At 39.3% G+C, this 18886-nt stretch overlaps 1 protein-coding gene across 2 annotated transcripts in view; it reads right to left on the bottom strand.

The window, feature by feature from the left end:
* LOC127419151 (PH-interacting protein-like) overlaps positions 1–18886 on the bottom strand; it is a 58532-nt gene that overhangs the window by 14024 nt on the left and 25622 nt on the right. Inside the window, exons 13-32 of one of the 2 annotated variants that reach the window (XM_051660314.1) lie at positions 17630–17728; positions 13400–13556; positions 12572–12706; positions 12130–12258; positions 11765–11990; positions 11463–11582; positions 9015–9198; positions 7258–7363; positions 6627–6758; positions 5554–5648; positions 5211–5424; positions 4721–4834; positions 4497–4604; positions 2972–3096; positions 2788–2870; positions 2551–2662; positions 2155–2216; positions 773–925; positions 502–622; positions 200–325 (exon numbers count right to left, since the gene is read on the bottom strand). In XM_051660314.1, coding sequence (XP_051516274.1) covers positions 200–325; positions 502–622; positions 773–925; positions 2155–2216; positions 2551–2662; positions 2788–2870; positions 2972–3096; positions 4497–4604; positions 4721–4834; positions 5211–5424; positions 5554–5648; positions 6627–6758; positions 7258–7363; positions 9015–9198; positions 11463–11582; positions 11765–11990; positions 12130–12258; positions 12572–12706; positions 13400–13556; positions 17630–17728 — 2601 coding nt within the window. Of the gene's footprint in view, positions 1–199; positions 326–501; positions 623–772; positions 929–2154; positions 2217–2550; positions 2663–2787; positions 2871–2971; positions 3097–4496; positions 4605–4720; positions 4835–5210; positions 5425–5553; positions 5649–6626; positions 6759–7257; positions 7364–9014; positions 9199–11462; positions 11583–11764; positions 11991–12129; positions 12259–12571; positions 12707–13399; positions 13557–17629; positions 17729–18886 lie in introns of both variants that reach the window. The other variant, XM_051660313.1, reaches the window with a different exon arrangement.

Below are 18886 nucleotides of genomic sequence, written 5' to 3' on the forward strand. Positions count from 1 at the left end.
TGCAATCAGTATGAATGGCCCGTAAGTCATCTTCAGAGCTTGGCACACATCCAAAATTTGAATGCACATTTTAGCATCCGAATGTGCATTTTTATCATAAAATTTGACGAATATTCAAATTTCTACATTTTAACAAGACAGCCTTACCATGCATGGTTCCACACATAAAAACCAATGTATTTAGACACTCCAGACTTACTTGATAAATTGCAGCATGAGGTCAGATACAAATTTGGCAGTTGTGACAATGAATGCGCCTGGTTCATTGAAGGTTTGAGCGTTGTGTTCGATGTAGCGCACCTCCCACATCAATGACGACATTCGCCTGACAACGGATCACAAGCAAAGACCAGATATAATCACTTGATCTTGGTCATTTATGAACAGATTGTGTGTACATATACTGTATGCAAAGGAAGCACACATTGATGCCCTTGTATTAATGTCTGAGTGTTTACTTGCATACTTAATGTTTATTAGAGTGTATGTGTGTGTGCTGACCTATAGAAGCGGTTCTCTAGTCTGTGCCGTATGGTGCTCAGATCTGTGACATAAGCAACCACAGTGCAGTACGTCGGATATGCCTGCAAGTCCACAGGCAGCGCAAATGGTACAGCCACATCTGGAGGAGACAGAGTGAACATCTGTTACAACATCAGAGTACACTGACAAGTGCATGCTTTGTGAGAAGTAAACCATCAAGTCTGCACTTATAGTATATTGATGGCTTCCTAGCAAGCATCTAACAGTAAGGTACTCAATAATGTCATACCCAAAGTACAAAGCTGGTCGATGCCCCTGATGATGCGTTCACACTCTTCGTCACGTGTGCGCGAGCCCCACTCTCCTTCTAGAGGCTTGTACAATAACGCCTTCTGCTCTTCTTCAGTTAGAGGCATACTCAAGCCTAACTCATCAGGAAACACTGCTACACAGACACAGAGAGAGAATTACATACTAACTCAGTTCCAGAGAATGAAATTAGCACCCGCCAAATGTTGGTATTTTATGCGCAGTGAAGGGTAATTTTGCTCATCTACCCGCCACTGTGGTGGGCGACCTGTAAGACTTCTCGGAGTGAAACATGACAAAAAATGCTATTAGACACAAAGATGCATGCTTGAAGAAACAGTTGATTCTATTTTGAAGAACAGATGAAAGAAAAGTCGTCAATGCGCATTTGATTCGCTGTGTGTTCGCTTTGGTGCTCGCACTGCACAAGGAACACACGCATATGATGAGTTCTCACTATTTCTTCTCTGTCAGTCATCTGGAAAGAATTTTCAAGAATAGTGTTGTCTATGAGAACACTGGATATGATCTCAGACCATCTCAGGATGCATTTGCAAATGACATGCAATGACATTAGGTGACTTGTCATATGTGTTATCATAATTCAGTACAGCCTCAGAAATGGTTCTTGAACAAGAAGTTTTTTTCTGTGCTTGTCTACTCTTTTGCCTCCGTTTGTATGTTGCAAAATTATCATGATGATAACAATAGTCTATAGCAAGAGTCTGCAACCTATGGAACACGTGCCAATCATTTTATTTATTTAAATTCATTTAAATAAATTTGCACCTGCATTCCAATCTACATCTTGATGTAATCCTTCCTCATGATCATGCAGCATGTTTTCATGAGCTGAATGGGAGGCTAAACAAAAAGTTATAATGTGACGAGACTGCAGTCACACTCAAAATTACATTAAACGATCATGGGTTCATGTGTTGTTCATGCACTTAGCTAATTTGACCTATCATGACATTTTCATTCTGTTCATACTTGTTCTTGTAACGGGAGCCAGCTGGTACGTGATAGCTGTGCTGTATGTGTAAACCTCACTCTCCTGGCCTCAAGTGGCGCACTAGCAACTGATGCTAGGGGCTGTAGCCTTTAGCCTTCTCGTTAGCGCGTCCGCCTCCCATGCTGGCGAGTAGGACCGGTTACATACTACTATTACTAAATACTGGTCAGAAAAAGAGCATCAGTGTGCTCAATGCACTCACAACAATCCATATTTGGACTCTCAATTATCAGTAAATGATGGGAAAAGACCTTCGAGGACAATTATACAGTTTTGTTGTAAATTATTTTGTTTTCTTTCCTTAAAAATAATAGAGTCATAATGACAGTAGGAGGAACATGTCATACCTTCATTGGGAATCTCCTCCATGTCCCATGGGCTCATTTTTTCTGTGTCTCCATTATCCCAGCTGCATTCACATACAAACACACAACTGTCAAGATGACATCTTCTACTATTACCCCAAAGAATGAGTAACACTACAATGAGCTCAAAACATAATAATCTCATACACATACAGAAGATTCATTGCCAAGCCTCCATATATACAGTATGTTTAATTAACAATCATGATGGAGCAATTATAGCTTTGGGGATGATTACTTTTACTATTTATTAATGCAGCAAAGAAACCTTAATTAAAGCATAATTTAGAGGTTAATATTGATCCAACAAGCATGAATGCTGTTTAATAATCATTTAACTACTCTGTATAAGTGTGTAATGGACACTGGAGAACTGACCAGACGTTGTAGCACTGGAACAAAGAGTCTGGATATTCAGCTTGGTAAGGCTCCTGACTCTCAATCGTACCAAACCACCAGGCGTCATCTATCACCGACCGGAAACGATCACCTGACAAAATAAAATATATTTACAATCAGGCACAATTACAACACACTCATTAACTCCAAATTAGAACAAACAGTTGACAGAAGGCAACACATCTACACATCACACAAACAAATTTGCATACTAACCTATCATCCAGTTCCGTTGTCTTGCATTATCGAACTGCTGCCGAAGTACCAGGAAGTCGATGACATCAGGCATGTCGTGGTATCTAAGACAACAATAGAGGTGAATCAGTGAGTTGCAGGTTAAAAGCAAATGAGTGAAGATTGTCATAAATAAGACATAGTGACTCATGCTGACTCCACTCACTTCATAGAGAAAGAGCCACCCGTCAGTTTGCCAGTGTCTGGGTCCAGGAAGGCCAGCTTCAGACAGCACAGAGTAGGCAAGCCAACCTCATACTTAATGCCCACAATCTTCAACAATTCCTGCTCCTGTAGGCATCCACACACAAATTATGTTCTTTATGAAGGGGCAATTCATTGAACTATAAGCACTGTGCCTTTGTGCAAGACACTAAATACTGTAATTACACTTATTACAAGCACAGTCCCTCCTGAAGCAATCTGGGATTAAGTCCCTTGCTCAAGGGCACAATGGCGAATAATTGAAGGATTATCACACGCTTTTCAACCTGCAACCTTTGGGTTACCTGCCCAGAACTTTAACCTCTACACTGCAAAAACAAAAACAATAAATAATAATAAAAAAAAAAAATATGAATCAGTATTTGTCAAATAAAAACTTCTAAACATCCATAAAACAAGATACAATTACTTGAGAAGCAAAACTGCATTAGATACAGAATATGGCTTGCTGCCACAGAGTATATCTGGCAAATACTAGCAAATGTTGTTGTTTTAGGCACAAATCTAACCAAATATAGTGAGTTTTATGCTTAAAGGAATAGTTCACCCAAAAATGAAAATTCTCCCATCATTCACTCACCCTCAGGCCATCCCAGATGTGTATGACTTTCTTTCTTCTGCACAATACAAACAAAGATTTTTAGAAGAATTTTTCAGCTCTGTAGGTCCATTCATTGCAAGTGAATGTTGGCTAGATTTTTGAAGGTCCAAAAACCACATAAAGTCAGCATAAAAGTAATCTATATGAATCCATATCTTCAGAAGCGATATGATAGGTGTGGGTTTTTGTTTATTCTCATTGTTCATGCATATCGCCACCTATTGGGCAGGAAGGAGAATTTACGGGAAATAAGGACTTAAATATTGATCTGTTTTCTCACCCACACCTATCATATCCCTTCTGAAGATACGGATTTAACTACTGGAGTCCGTATGGATTACTTTTATAATGACTTTTTATGCTTTTTGGTCCTTCAAAGTTTTGGTCACCATTCACTTGCATTGTATGGACCTACAGAGCTGAAATATTCTTCTAAAAATCTTTGTATTCAGCAGAAGAAAGAAAGAGATACACATCTGGAATGGCATGAGAGTGAGTAAATGATGAGAGAATTTCTTTGGTTGAACTGTCCCTTTAAAACAAGAAAACAAATATATATTTGCCAATGGTGTAAGAAAAATGCACTTTATTTTAAGAAGACTTATTATCTTTTTTATAATAAGATTTACATTTTTTATTTGTATTTGATCTTGTTTAAAGAATGTTTAGATGTTTACTGGAAAACAAGACAAAAATACTAATTATGGAATTATAACATTTTTATAATATTGTTTGTTGTGTAGGCTACATCATTCCTTTTGGTCCGTTGCTTTGGATAAGAAAACATCCTCTTTAAGAAACAATATAACCCAAAATAACAGCAAACACAAAGGACGTAAAGAATGTTACTGAAGATAAGCCTTACCCGGAGCTCCAACTTGTGCCAGGGCTGTTTTTTAGGATTTATGCTGAAGATCCTGTTCTTTTTGGCCATCTCCACATATGCTTCATGGCCTTGACGGAAATAATGTACCTATTCACACACACAACAAGCATTGTTGCATTATATTAGCATTAGCATGCTTCTTATTCCACACACCACGGAAATCTAAGCAGACTGCTGTGCTGAAAATGTATTTATTTTTCCACCTCATCACCCATTTGTGGGGTAAAGGGGCATCTCCGTGGCATTGTGTCTGTGATCCAGGGCAATGGTAACCATTCCTCTAATGTCAAACCCTGGCTCTGGAGTTCAGGTATCCTCTGAACACATAAAACACACACATTTAAAGCCAAGCTCAGACTCTACTTTAAAACAGAGCAGTATTCAAGCACAAATCTGGAACAGAGTATGTGAGCAGTGCGAAAGCAGGGAATGAATTTGCGTGATTTTGCCTGGAGAGTTTTTATAAGGTCAGGGCATTGTGTTTTTTCTCACTCCAGTATTGCTATGATACCGCTCCATATCAAACATTACATGTTAACTGGCTAATATAAGTGTTTCAATAAAGAATGAAAGTTTTTTCCAAGTATTGTTTATTAATGATATTAAAAAACGTATTGAAAGAAATGTACAGTGGATCAGTAAATGGGTGCAAAGTTTGCTGTATATTTGATATACATAATAAGGACCACTGACCTTCCGTTTCTCCTTTGGCTTTTTTTTCTTTGGTAGTGCTTCATCCTTGTCTTGCTTTTCTTTCCTCCTCTCCTTCTTGGACTCTTTCTTCTTCTCTCCATCTTCTTCCGAGCTGCTGGCATTCTTCTTCTTTTTCTTCACAACGGTCTTCTTAGGTGGTTCGAGGTTGATGCCAGCATCTGCCATCCAGTCTGAATAATCGCTAGAGTACTCACTGTGAATATACGCATTCAAATGTGAGACTCAGAAGCATATATGAGGATATGCTTAATAAATCTGTATTATGACTGAGTCAGATATACAGCACTGTGTCTTATTAGGTTTGAGGGTAATGGACATTTACCTGGAGCTGCTGTTGTCATCAGGCCAGGGTTCTTTGTTCTCTCTCTCCTCATCTGATGATTCTCTGCTCTCTGGAGGTCTTACATCTGCCTCTCCCTAAAAACCAACAAAGAGGCAAAGACACTGAGGAAAACTGCACACTTTTAACATAATTCACAGAAATGATGCTTTAAGCACCATCTGGTTTCAACATAATCATATAATTTAAGATGACAACTGGTTTTCAAATCAACACCTAAAGGTGTGTAATTTCTGCACTACTAGAGGCACCCAACGGAACTACAAGAATAATATTGCAGCTCAAGCAACCTCACGCAATTGATTGAGCCAATATTGCCATGTCGGGCTTTGGAAATAAATAGACTTTGCAATTCTGCAGCTACACACTGCATTTTTAAAGCTGAAGTGTGTAATTTCTGCACAATTTGTGTCACCAAACAGAATTGCAAAAATAAACATTGTTTTCAAACAGCTTTTTTCAACAACCCCCCATCAGCTCTTGATCACGCAAACAGACAGTCCCGCCCCAAACGCATGGCATTTGTTGAGGCAGTGTTGCTTTGTCGGGCTGGAGGGGCCACCCAAAACAAACAGAGCAGTTATTCTAGTGCCAAAGAGACACAGTGCTTACAGTTTATTGTTGTCTCCTGCATAATAAGCTGGGATAGGAGAAAGTATTTTAACCCCGAAAAAGTTACACACTTCGGCTTTAAAACTTGTTGACACCATCCAATGCGACTAAGCGAGAGAACATATAAACTATGCAAAAAAAAATTTTGCACACCAAGACTATTCATATTTGGTCCAAAGTCGAATATCTGACTTTTTTTAAGAGTTTTGATAATTTAATGAATTGCTTGGCATCAACATGAGTAAAAACAAAAGTCGGATCATAGTACAATAATTCTGACTCAATGTTAAGAGGTTCATTGAGATGCATTATTCCATTTTCTTGTTGTTATATTGCAGTGACAGTATGACACTGACACTAATGTTGGAACACTCATGCTATGGAAACATCATACAGATGGTACACTAACTTCCCCAAAGGGACACACCATCCTCATTCAGTACCTCAGAGGCGCTGTGCTCTTCCTCGTTGGGTTCACTCTGCCGACTCGTCTCCTCCACTGCCAAACGTGTATGATAGTTGTGCTGGTTGCCCTGGTGGCGCCGCCCCTCCTCCACTGTACTTTCTATAGCGTGCTGATATAAGAAATGCAAACTTCAGTACATATATCATATATGTTAATGCATGTTAATGCTTGCATGTTAAACAGCAACAATTCATTAAGATAAATTTAACAGGACACAAGTTTGGCAGTGTATGCCATTGTGTTGTAAGTGTGCATGTGCATGTATGCAAACAGTTGTTCATCTGTTTAGTTCACACAGCCATAGAATGAGGCAGAATGGACACTTTTATTGCATGGTGGGAATTTAGAATAGCACATCAATTTCCCTGACAAAGAGATTTAAAGCAGAAGTGGATTGTGGAAGTACACAGTCACATGACTCTATACTACATTCTCTTGAAATGGTGAAAATATTGTTAATTAATACCTTTTTAATCAGCACAGGTCAGAGGTTTGCTACACTTTAAATAGACATTCTTTTTTTAAATAAGATTTTGGTGTAAGATTTCAACCTAATGACAGCTTAATGACCTAAAAATGAACAGAACGGATTTAGATCTGTGTGTTACCCGGTTTTCTCTGTGGTACTGGCTGTGTATGCTGCGTCTCCTCCTTTCTGATCTGTAGATGTTGATCTCCTCCTCTCCTTTAGCTGTACGCCACACCTCCTGCTTACTGCATTCACAAACAGACACACAGGAGTGTCAGCAACACTTCATCTTTGTCTAACTGTACCAAAATGAAAAGAACCTGTGTGTGTGAAAGTTTAAAATGTGTATATGTATTATCCTGTGGGACACAGAGATAATCAATATTAGGGCTGCAACTAACGATTATTTTGGTAATCGACTAATCTAACGATTATTAGAACGATTATTCGACTATTCGGGCGATTATCGCAACGATTAATCGCTCTTAACCAACTATTCAGCTTGTGCCTAGACTTAAAAGGTTGTATTAAACATGCTTACTAACAATAAAGAGGACAGAATCATCTTTTAAAAATACCTCTAAATGACATTCACTGAATTAAAAGGAAAAAATACTTGGATTTTTATTGTTTAATTCATTTTAAAAAATCACTGCAAAAAATCCTATTGTTATCAAGTGTTTTTGTCTTATTTTCTATCTAAAATGATCTAAAAATCCTTATAAGAATAGAAATTTACTTGAGAAGCAACATAGAAGATATTTAGACTTGCTATAAGAGAATGTATCTTGAATAGGCCTATAAGTGTATATTGTATATAAGTGTATTTTTTCCCTTGTTTTCCCTTGTGCCAGTGCAGTACAGATAAAATATACTTATATTCAAGATACATTCTCTGAAAGCAAGTCTAAATATCTTATATGTTGCTTCTCAGGTAAATGTATCTTGTTTTAAGGATTTTTAGATATTATATTCAACATTCTCTGATAACATTTTATCTTCTGCAGTATAGCTCCTAAATGTGCGTAAGGAGTTTTAGATATTTATATTGGAAAACAAACCAAAAAAGACAAATAAAAAAATGTTTTGCATTGTATAATGGCTAAGACTACACCCTCTCACCTTTTTGTTCACTTGATTTCGATCCATCTTTAACTCACAAAAAACAAACTCTCTCTTCTTAATAGAGCTGTGCATCGCAGACTTCTTTGTGATAAGATGACATATATATTACGATGCACTATGTCACGATCCATCACGTTATAATCTAGCTGCAGCAAGCCAGCGATGGACGAGCATCTCCACACGAGACAGTGTATCAGCCGGGAGAAGTTCGAAACTGTCTAGCGCCGTTTTTCACGTGACTCATATAAGCGGCTCTGACCGCATAGAGAAATGCCAGTTTCGGAGTTTGAGCTTATTTATACAAACCGCTTCCTTATTATTTGAACTTCAATAAAGGATGCATTAAAGATATAATGCCGGGGTGTTTCCTTTTTAGACGCTCTGACAAGCAAATTTTGCTTCAGCGGAAAGCCATGTACAGCTCTGTTTTATTTCACATCACGTCACGACAGAACTGCTTCTGTATTTACTTATTTTGCACTTTTGTATCATAATTACTATGCAATCTACATCACCTTAATCTGTTTGGAAAGTTTGGAGTGCATCTGGACTGTGAGCTGTTCTTTCTTCCTCTCCTCAATCAAGCGCAAGCTGAAGTGCTGCTCTCCCGCATCATTAGTGTTTGAAATGATCTCATGTTGTGTTAAATGAGATCAAACGACTATTCGACAACGAAAATTTTTGTAGACAATATTTAATTGTCGACTTTGACGATAACGTCAACTAATTGTTTCAGCCCTAATCAATATACAGTATATGTGTGTATTTTACCAGGCTATGGCTGGTGAAAGTTCAGGTACAAGGACCCTTCGGCTCCAGGCCACCAGGTCTCTCTCTGTGGCGATCTCACTGCGTGGCGCATTACTGTGCATCTGCCGAACACCTTCAATCTGTCCGCTCCGCCTCAGCCCCACGTTAGGAGGAGAAGAGACTTCTGTTGGGGAACTGACGGATCCTACACACACATACACACAAATCAGACATGCCACCCGCATAATCACATATATAATATAATATAATATAATTAGTGCTGTCAACGTTAATGTGTTAATGCATGCGAATAATTTAAAATGGATAACGTGTTAATTTATTCTTAATCACGATTAAGGCATGTACCGATTTTACATTAGATTCTGACATTTTATTCAGCTCTGTATGAGTTCTGAACACTGGTTAGAGAGCGGAACCCTTGCGATGTGTCCAGTGGGGACATTACACTCGTATACACACTATAAACAAACACACAACAGTGAGTCCGTGCCAGAGAAAGGACCTCTTATAAAACAACGCTGATGGGACTTGTGATTACAGTGGGCGATCCTCTACTTGGAGACAGCGCTTCCTTTCCGCTGTCCACCAAAGCAGACAAAGAGCTGCTCAGAGAATCTAAAGCTCTGCGTGCGATCCAAATAGATGCGTAAAGCGCGCACCGGACACAGCAACGTCAGGGCTGGGTCTGCCTCCTCCTGAGGCAGTGCTTGCAGGTTCACCACCTGATCCCTAAAAGGGGTCGTGGGAACCTTGGGCACATACCTCGGTCGGGGTCTCAGGATCATGTGAGAGTAGCCCGGACCGAACTCCAGGCACGTTTTGCTGACAGAGAACGCTTGCAGGTCTCCTACCCTCTTGATGGAAGTAAGCGCAGTCAGGAGGGCAGTCTTCAAAGAGAGTGCCTTAAGCTCAGCTGACTGCAAGGGCTCAAAGAGACCGCACCATGACCTTCGTTGCCCGGAGAGCGAGGTTGGTCGCCGAGCGCAGCTCCTGCATCAAATCTGGGGCAGAACTACCCTCGTGCAGTTCCTTTAGCGCCTTGGCTTGGTGGACTTGCAGGAGAGCCATGGCGTGCAGGGCGGAGGTGGCTTGTCTAGCGGCACTGTAGGTTTTGGCCGTTAGGGACGACGTAAACCTACAGGCCTTGGACGTGAGCTTTGGGCGCCCGCACCAGGTGGCGGCGCTCTGTGGGCATAGGTGCACCACGAGTGCCTTATCCACCAGGGGAATCACCGAATAGCCCCTGGCCGCCCCACCATCGAGGGTAGTGAGGGTGGGGGAGCTGAAAGATCGGGACCGGGCAGTAAAAGGTGCCTCCCACGACCTTGTCAGCTCCTCGTGCACTTCCAGGAAGAAAGGAACTGGAGTGGGGCGTGGCTGCTTTGAGCGGCGCCGCAAGCCCAGGAACCAATCATCGAGCTGCGAGGGTTCAGGGGAGAGCGGAGGGTTCCACTCTAACCCGACGCTCGCGGCTGCCCGGGAAAGCATGTCCGTCATTTCCGCGTCAGCCTATGACTGGGCGACTGTACCCGAGGGGGGGAGCCCAGCTGAGGCTTCCGCGTCTGACTGGACGAGAGCTCATCAGCTTCGCGGGCTTCGAACAAGAGGTCGAACTAACCGTGAGATGAGCCGGCGGACTCATTCGGAAGCCTGATCAGGGCAGACGAGCGTGCTGGGGAATGGGAGGTCCATAGGGGGATACCCGGCAGAGGTGGTCCCATTGGGGTCCTCAAATCGCCCCCAGTGCTAGCCACGCTGGCCTCATACCCGTAGGTAGAAGGACCGAGGCGGGGAGCCGCTGGGGTGGCTTGCTTCTTACGAAAGCAAGCCGCGACCGCAACGTTGCCATGGTCATGTTCTCACAATGAGTACATGATCCATCCACAAAAGTTGTCTCCGCGTGGGTCGCGCCCAGACACGAAAGACAGCGATCGTGACCGTCAGAAGTTGAGAGATAATGACCGCAACCAGGAATAACACACAAACGGAAAGGCATTTTAAATAGATGTGTCTTTAAAAAGATGTTCCGTGTGTGCCGCTCTTTTAGAGAAATATACTCTTTTAGAAAAATATACTCTCTTATTTCTGCCAAAGCACCCAGGGGCATTCTCTGCAGTGCACCAGCGCAGAGGAGGGAGAAGCCGCTGAAATGCGGCGTCAGATCCAGCAGAGGTGAATGAACTGTCAGCTCAGTAAACATCGACCATTCGGCTCCGAAGAGAAAATCTGAATGAGTGGTTGCATACCAGCTCCTTTTATACCCGAATGTCCGGGGGAGTGGCATGCAAATACCACTCGCCAAATTTCATTGGCCTTTTATCAAAGACCAGAGGTGTCTCGGGCTCCCAAGAATGACTCCTAGTGTCACTACATCAACACAACGTCGAGTGAATGACAGATAGGGAACAAGACTTCTGATGTATAACACTCCCTGTGAATGAGCATTACCTCTATTGGTTCTGGTGTCAGACCCCAGTCTCTGGTCCTGCTCTTGCTGTAGTCTCTGGATCATACTATCAAGAGGACTAGAGCCTTCTGCAGCCTGCTGACTAACCACCTGATTCAGCCCTGAGAGACAAAATGAGTAAAATCAGAGACATTTAAACACTTCATTAGTGTTCAGTGACACATTGTAGGTGTGTGCTTAAAAAAGTTGAGAGTGTAAACAGAAGGGCATTTATTAATGTAAGTAATGAAAACACAGAAAGGAAAAAAAGAGACACTGGCTGTTTACTTGTGTGTGTTTTTACCTGATGATGTGAGGCCCATCTGTGGAATGAGCTGCTCCTCTCTGCAGTTCTCTCTGCCAGGAACCAGTCGCTGGTAACGTGGAGGGTGAGGGTTCCCGTCCACGTCCACCAGGAATGGCGGGGGCATGAGGTGAGGAGCCTGCTGCGTCTGTTCGTCCAGCACAAAGTTATGGGCGTCACGGATCAGCGGCCGATAATCAGTGTGGAAGAACATCTGATCAGCTATCTGGAGTACAGACCAATAGATACATTCAATACCAATAAATACACACAGACTATCTAAATAAAGGATAGAAATTTTACAGATATTGATACATTTTTGTATCAGCCATTTTCACAAAAGAACAGACATAGGCTTTCAGTACCTTGTCATATCTGCTGCTAGACCCAAAGCCAAAGATAAGCAGGTGACCATGCGAGTCTGTGCAAGCAAAGTTCTGTCCGTCTGGTGAACACTTACAGTCAAACACTGCGCCGTGACCCTGACCCTCAATCTAAACATACACACAACAATGTAGAGAGAAGAAGTCTGTGAGGCACATTAAACACCAATAAATAAAAAAAGAGGCAACTACAGATAAGTAACCCCTTTCAGTGAAGCCTGGACCTACTGAAACAAACACAGGAAATCAAACATAAAGCAATTACAAAGAGCCTCTTGACTAGTACAATATTGCAAGAGAGAGATGGAGGCATAGAAACTTTGTCAGTTTCATGGGGTAAACAGTATTGCACTGAATTGTTTTGGTAAAACCTGTGATAAGATGTGACAAAATAAATGGAGTGTAGCTGGATAGTTTAGTTTACCATGTTAAAATAAGAACGTATTTTGACTCCTCTTGCCAGATCCCAGACTATGGCATTCCCATCATGCCCAGCAGAAAAGAGCACTCTGGAATCAAATGGATGTGGCTCCAACACAAACACCTCGTCCTCATGCCCCTGTTAGGGCACACATACCCATATGATCTCATTGACGAATAGTCATGATTAGGGATGTCAAAAATACTGGTACTTCAGCACCACATACTGCTCTTGGATGGATAACTTTAGTAGCTTTGACACGTAATAATGTTTTATGTCTAATAAGTATGCAGTGAAGACTGACAAATATTTAAATACTTTTATTTTTTCATTTGATTATTTTTATATATTTTTTCATGTTCTGATTGTTTACTTGAACACTTGATTCTTAAACTGAAACTTACAGCAATGTTTACTTAATTTGCATCTTTGTTCATGCTTTTCTTTGACTGTTTGTCATTTCTTTGTTCTTTATTGTCTATTTTTCCATTTGTTCTAATATTTGGTTTGATTACTGTTCTTTGATAATTACTTGAAAATGTGAAGCAATGATTACTTCATTGAGAAATACTTCAAGAAAACTTGCCATTGTTTTAATGGATTTTTAAAAAAAATATTTATAGTAATATTTAACTTTTTAAATAAAGGAGTGTGTTCAGTAGTATATAATTTTTTTGTCCGGTACTGTAATTAGTATAGAGAATCATTTTCACAACTACTGGTATCGATAACTGGAATTTTTGAATCGTGACAACACTTGCAGTGATGACAGTGTAATTCTTCTGTTATTACCTCCTCTCATTCGTTCTGGTGAGATCTGCACACTCTTACCATCAATACATGAATGAGGTGCCCTGTGTAGGAGTTCCACACTTTCAATGTCAAGTTGTTGGCAGCGGTGATGACTGTGTTGTCATGGCAATCCCAGGCCACCATAGTGACTTTGAGTTTGGTAACTTTGTCCTCTAAAGGTGGTGGGTTGTACTTGCTGTACAACAGATAAAGAAGGACAGAAAGAAAGGAAGTTTGCAAGAGTAAATAAAGAGTGACATTTCTAACTTTCTTTGCAGCTGACCTACTTTTAAAGAGCAATGTGCACAGGAGGGGGGGAAAGACACCTAGACATTCCAACATAAAATAAAATAACCAGTTTTTAACTAGCTTTTGTCATTGTTTGTCCTTTAGCTTCTCTCTCTGGATTCAGTTTACTCTCATTCTTGTCTTCCTGACCACAATACAGCCCTTACTACAGAACAAACCTTTTTTTTTCATTGATTATAACATATTATGACAGTACAAAAAAGAGTCTAGTTTCAGTTTGAATGGAAGAATCCTAGGTAAAGATAAATTCCACCTAAATTCTGAGTTCAATACAAGTTAAACTCAGTCGACAGCATCTGTGGCATAATGTTGGTAACCACAAAAATTAATTTAGACTCGTGTGTCCTTTTCTTTAAAAAAGCAAAAATTGAGGTTACAGTGAGGCACTTACAAAGGAAGTGAATGGGGCCAATTTTTTAAAGGATTAAAAGGCAGAAATGTGTAGCTTATAATTTAATAAAAGCAATGACATTAATTATTCTGTTACAACTCATGTATTATTTGAGCTGTAAAGTTGTTTATATCGTCAATTTTTACAGTCATTTTAGGGTTTGTTGAGCTTACATCGTCTAGGCAACGAAATTTGTAAAATTGGCTATAACTTTACACAGAAAAAAGTTAGTAAGTGATTTCTTCACACTAAAATCATGTTAACACATATTGTTTACTTCTTGTGGCTATACTTTTGAAAATAGTAAGTATTTTAACGTTTACGGATCGTCCCTATTCACTTCCATTGTAAAAAGGCCCTTTCCCACCTACAGTCCCGGAACATTTCCCTTAGAAAATTTCTAGATGAGAACTCTTAAAAGGAACGGCACACCCGTGGAGACTTTTCCCCTGTTGCATTCGCACTCACCAAAGTAACCCCCGTAGTGAGGTCATGTAGTATCGACCATTTTTTTTGTGATGTTATTTGTGCGCTCTATTCAATAGCAACAACAACAAAATCAACAACACGACAGAGGACGCCAGGATCAGAGCTACACTTTTATTTGTTTAGGTTAGGCTGTTTTATATGAACTTTGTCAGCATCGGAAAACGTTGGCAGTTGCCTAATCAGTTAATGGTTTAAACAACAGCAGTTTTGGATGAATGGAACTCTCTGTACAGTTTAAAAACCACCTTATACAGCCTCCGAAGGCAGCTTTTTCCAGTTTTCAGACACAGCCTGTGTCTTCAGGTTACAGTTTAAACTGGGCACGTGAGGCATGTGTGTGGTGCTTCATGCTGCAGCCGGAGTGAAAGGAGAGACGAGGCGGCGAAAGTGCTGTTTAACCACGTAGCACACACTGAACTCAGCAGACAACATGTTGAAAATACACTATAAACCTATTTATCACCACTATCTTTCACAATAAAGCTTTTATGACTCAACATAAATTACTGTCCTAAAATACTCACTCATTGACTTAAAAAAGACGTCTTGATGCAAGTTAACAACGCAGTATCAGGCATGCAATACCTCCTTCATGTAAACTATACAATAAAGTTCAATTACCCACTCTCGATAAACATCTGATTATTTATATCTCTCATACCAGGAAAAATTTGATGTAGTAATCTAGAAATCACTTTATTTTCTGTATAGTCACACAATACAAACAGTACAGATGCGATGAAAACTCAAAATTAGTCTTCCAATGAAATCACACACACACATATGTGAAAGGGGTGATTCTCTTTGGATACTTTGTTTGTTAAATGTTATTTCTGTTAAGAGAATTGTAAAATTAGCGCAGTCCTCTGAGAAGCAGGCTAGCAGCTAGTTTGTTTACAAATGGCGGCTGTGGAGCTCCTTTTCTTTTCTCAATGCTTTGTGTGTCGTAGGTTTTTGACCAATCACAGGGTGCAGCACGTCCCACAGTCTGCCACAGTCCCTTTATGCGTTTCACGGGAGCGGGAGAGCATATATGGACTGCCCTGTAAACTAGTGATGGCAGAAACGAAGCTTTCTAAAACTTCGAGTCAATTGAACCAATTGCTTCAGAAAATTATTTAATGTTTCGAAGCGCTTAAAAACACAGCACTCTGAGGAAACCTGCTGGTTACAACCATATAAATTCAATGAGAAGATGAGTCAAAAGCAGCTACAATGACACAATGCATTAAAATTAATTTACTGCCCTGCTCTATTTGTCATATATTTTTAATGGTTGTCTACAATATCCTGGAATAAACAGATCTGAATATTTGCAGAATATGTAGACCTTCTTATATAAGTTGGCCTTTTTAGGATTAATGTTTTAAAATTATTTTAAATACCAAACAATATATATATTTTTTTTCAAAACAACACTTTTTGTAAAAAAAAAAAAAAAAAAAAAAATATATATATATATATATTTCAAAATATTTATGCTTTGACAGACTGCAATAAACATTTGAAAAAGAATCGTTATTGTAATAAGTTTCACTCGGTCAAAATGAGACTTGAACATCTGAAATCTGAAAATTGGGTGTACTAAATCAAAAAAAGATAGTGAAGGCGTGTTATGATGTACAATAGTTGAAATTCCAGATTCACCTTTTGTAAAACAAACAAAACTCTTAAAATGTCACAAAATCTCTGTCTCTCTTAAATTTCTTTCTTACAAACACAACATTTTGATTTTCATTTCTTTGGGAACACAACTCAAGGTGATCAACGGGGAAATTAAAATGACTGATATCAAATCAGCAACTCTTCTTTGAATCTGTCTGATTTTATACACCTAAGTTACTGCTGGACTGACTCGAGATCAGTTACAGCCTGCATTTAACACTGATTCACGGTTTCACTGTGGGATCAACGGCAGTTTCGAAACAGTATGACGTAACGAAGCCTTGTTTGCTGAAATCACGTGACTTAGCCAGTTTAATACGTGTGCCGAAGCACTGGTTTGAAACAAATGATTCATAAAGGTTTCAAAGCTTTATGAAGCAGTGTTTTGAAAGCGGCCATCACTACTGTAAACATGCACAATGATTGACAGGCAGAAAGTCTTTTGATCGGCTAAACAAAATATCTGACAGCGGCCCACAGACATCTTTTTTGCCGCTGTTTATTGAGCCTAGGGCTGTTAAAGAAACAGGTGTGATATTTCATGGTACCTACATATTTCAATCAAATCTGACAGGTAATAAGGACGTTTTTTGCATGTCATTAAATAAAATAAATCACATACAGCACCTTTAAGGAAAAGCAAATAATGCCTGTACTGAGTCAACCACTTAAATTCAGCACAAAATCTATATTTGCTGAGCAACAGTGCACATGATAAATCTAATAAGCATGCATAAAAGGAAACGAATGAGACAAAACTCCTTACAGATTCACTCTTAGTGACTTTGGTGACAGTACAGTGCTACAGTGTTTCTGATGCTCAAGCGGCAAAGCATGGTGCTAGCTAGATCAAGGTCATGGGTTTGATTCTCAGGAAACACACATACTGATAAAATCTTGAACGCAAGTTGCTTTTGACAAAAGTGTCTAGCCAGTGCATAAAAGTAAACATTACACTGCTGTTCCACCTTCAAATTTTTTTGAAAGATGTAAGCACTCATAGTAATATTTTTATCACAACTCAAATGTATTTATTTACAGAACCTTTATTAAGCTAACTAGAAATTTTAGATGCAGCCAGTTGAGAGCTCAGTTTTTGTATAGTGAACAAACTGATTTCAATGACTTCGGTTATGATTTTGAATGAGTTTAGATAATAATAATTATTATTATTATAAAAGAAAACAGCTTTCCAAATTTAATCCAATAGTGGAGTTGGATGATGATTCTATTATTAGCTAGACAGTGGTGCACTTCAGGGCTCCTTTGTGGTCAGGATAATTTTACCCCACGGCATTCCCCAGTAATCATGATGCTAACAATCAACTATTATCATGTTTTCAATTGTAACAATGCAGAATTAATTGAGCCACACACTATTAAACACACTGATTTGTTTGTTAGTTTTTTCATACCCGGGAAGTTTAGTGGCCATGTCCAGCAGAATGCTCCGCCAATCCTGTTGCTGCAGCTGCCATATCCGCGCTGTCCCATCTCTACTGCCACTCACAAACCTACACAGACACATTTTATGTAGGTAGGTTTGTGCTTGAAAATGTCATAATCATACTCAGAGCCTACCTAAAAGAAAGAATGAGACTGAGGTACACTGTATAAAAAGTACAACCCACTATTGAAACTTGAATTAATTGCTGGCTTATGAACTAATCTGTTCATTGCTGCCTTAAAGTTAAATCAAAGTGATGTCAAAGTCATACATTTATTGGACTTTTTCAACCAGTCTTAATTTACTTACTAAAGGAGGTAAGTAAAAAACTCAAAAAAGCTAAAAGAAATGAAAGAAATGTACAGAAAAGCAGGAAGATTGCATTAAAGGGGTCTTATCATACAGTTTTATCATTTCAAAGTCCACTTATATTAGTTGAGCCTGTAGCAATTATTTAATCCAATTGCAATCATTCGAGCTGTGATTACTGTGCATTTTAAATTCCAATAACATGTTGCCATCTAAATAATGGAATTTTAAGCAAATAAAATGCCATGAAACATGATTTTTATGTCTCCCTTTTCAGTGCAGTACTGCCCTGAAGTGCACACGCACCACCTGACAAAACATTTTTACAGTGTATAAAACAGTGAGGTTGTATTAATGTGTATGTACTGTATATTATTCTATAAATCAGTGAGATAGTATTAATGTTCATTACTTTGTAGTAGTGAGTTCGGTGTAACTGGCTGTGATTTTCAGTGAGCCTATACTGTTTGTTCCTGTAGCTCAACTGGTAGAACATGGCACTAGCAACACTGATATCATGGGTTCGATACCCAGGGAACACACTAACTAATAAAAAATATGTACACTGACTGCACTTTAAGTCGCTTTGGATAAAATTGTCTGTCAAATGCATAAATGTAAAAAAAACAAAAATGTATAATTGTCAGGTAACCTAAAAAATGTGCTTCATGTGGTAACATATAAATTAACTGGTTTTGTCAACAAAAATTTTTTTACTAAAAATTGACTAAATCTACCTGGCAACATTAGGTTACACCAAACAAAGTCATTTTGGTAACACTTTACACTTTAGTTAACTAAATTAGTTAAGTTAGTTAACATGAACTAACAATGCACAATAATTATACAGCATTTATTAATCTGGGATAATGTTCATTTCAATTCTAACTATAAAAGCTGTATACATTAACATTAG

Source organism: Myxocyprinus asiaticus, chromosome 28 (genome assembly GCF_019703515.2).
Source record: "Myxocyprinus asiaticus isolate MX2 ecotype Aquarium Trade chromosome 28, UBuf_Myxa_2, whole genome shotgun sequence".
NCBI classification, from domain to species: domain Eukaryota; kingdom Metazoa; phylum Chordata; class Actinopteri; order Cypriniformes; family Catostomidae; genus Myxocyprinus; species Myxocyprinus asiaticus.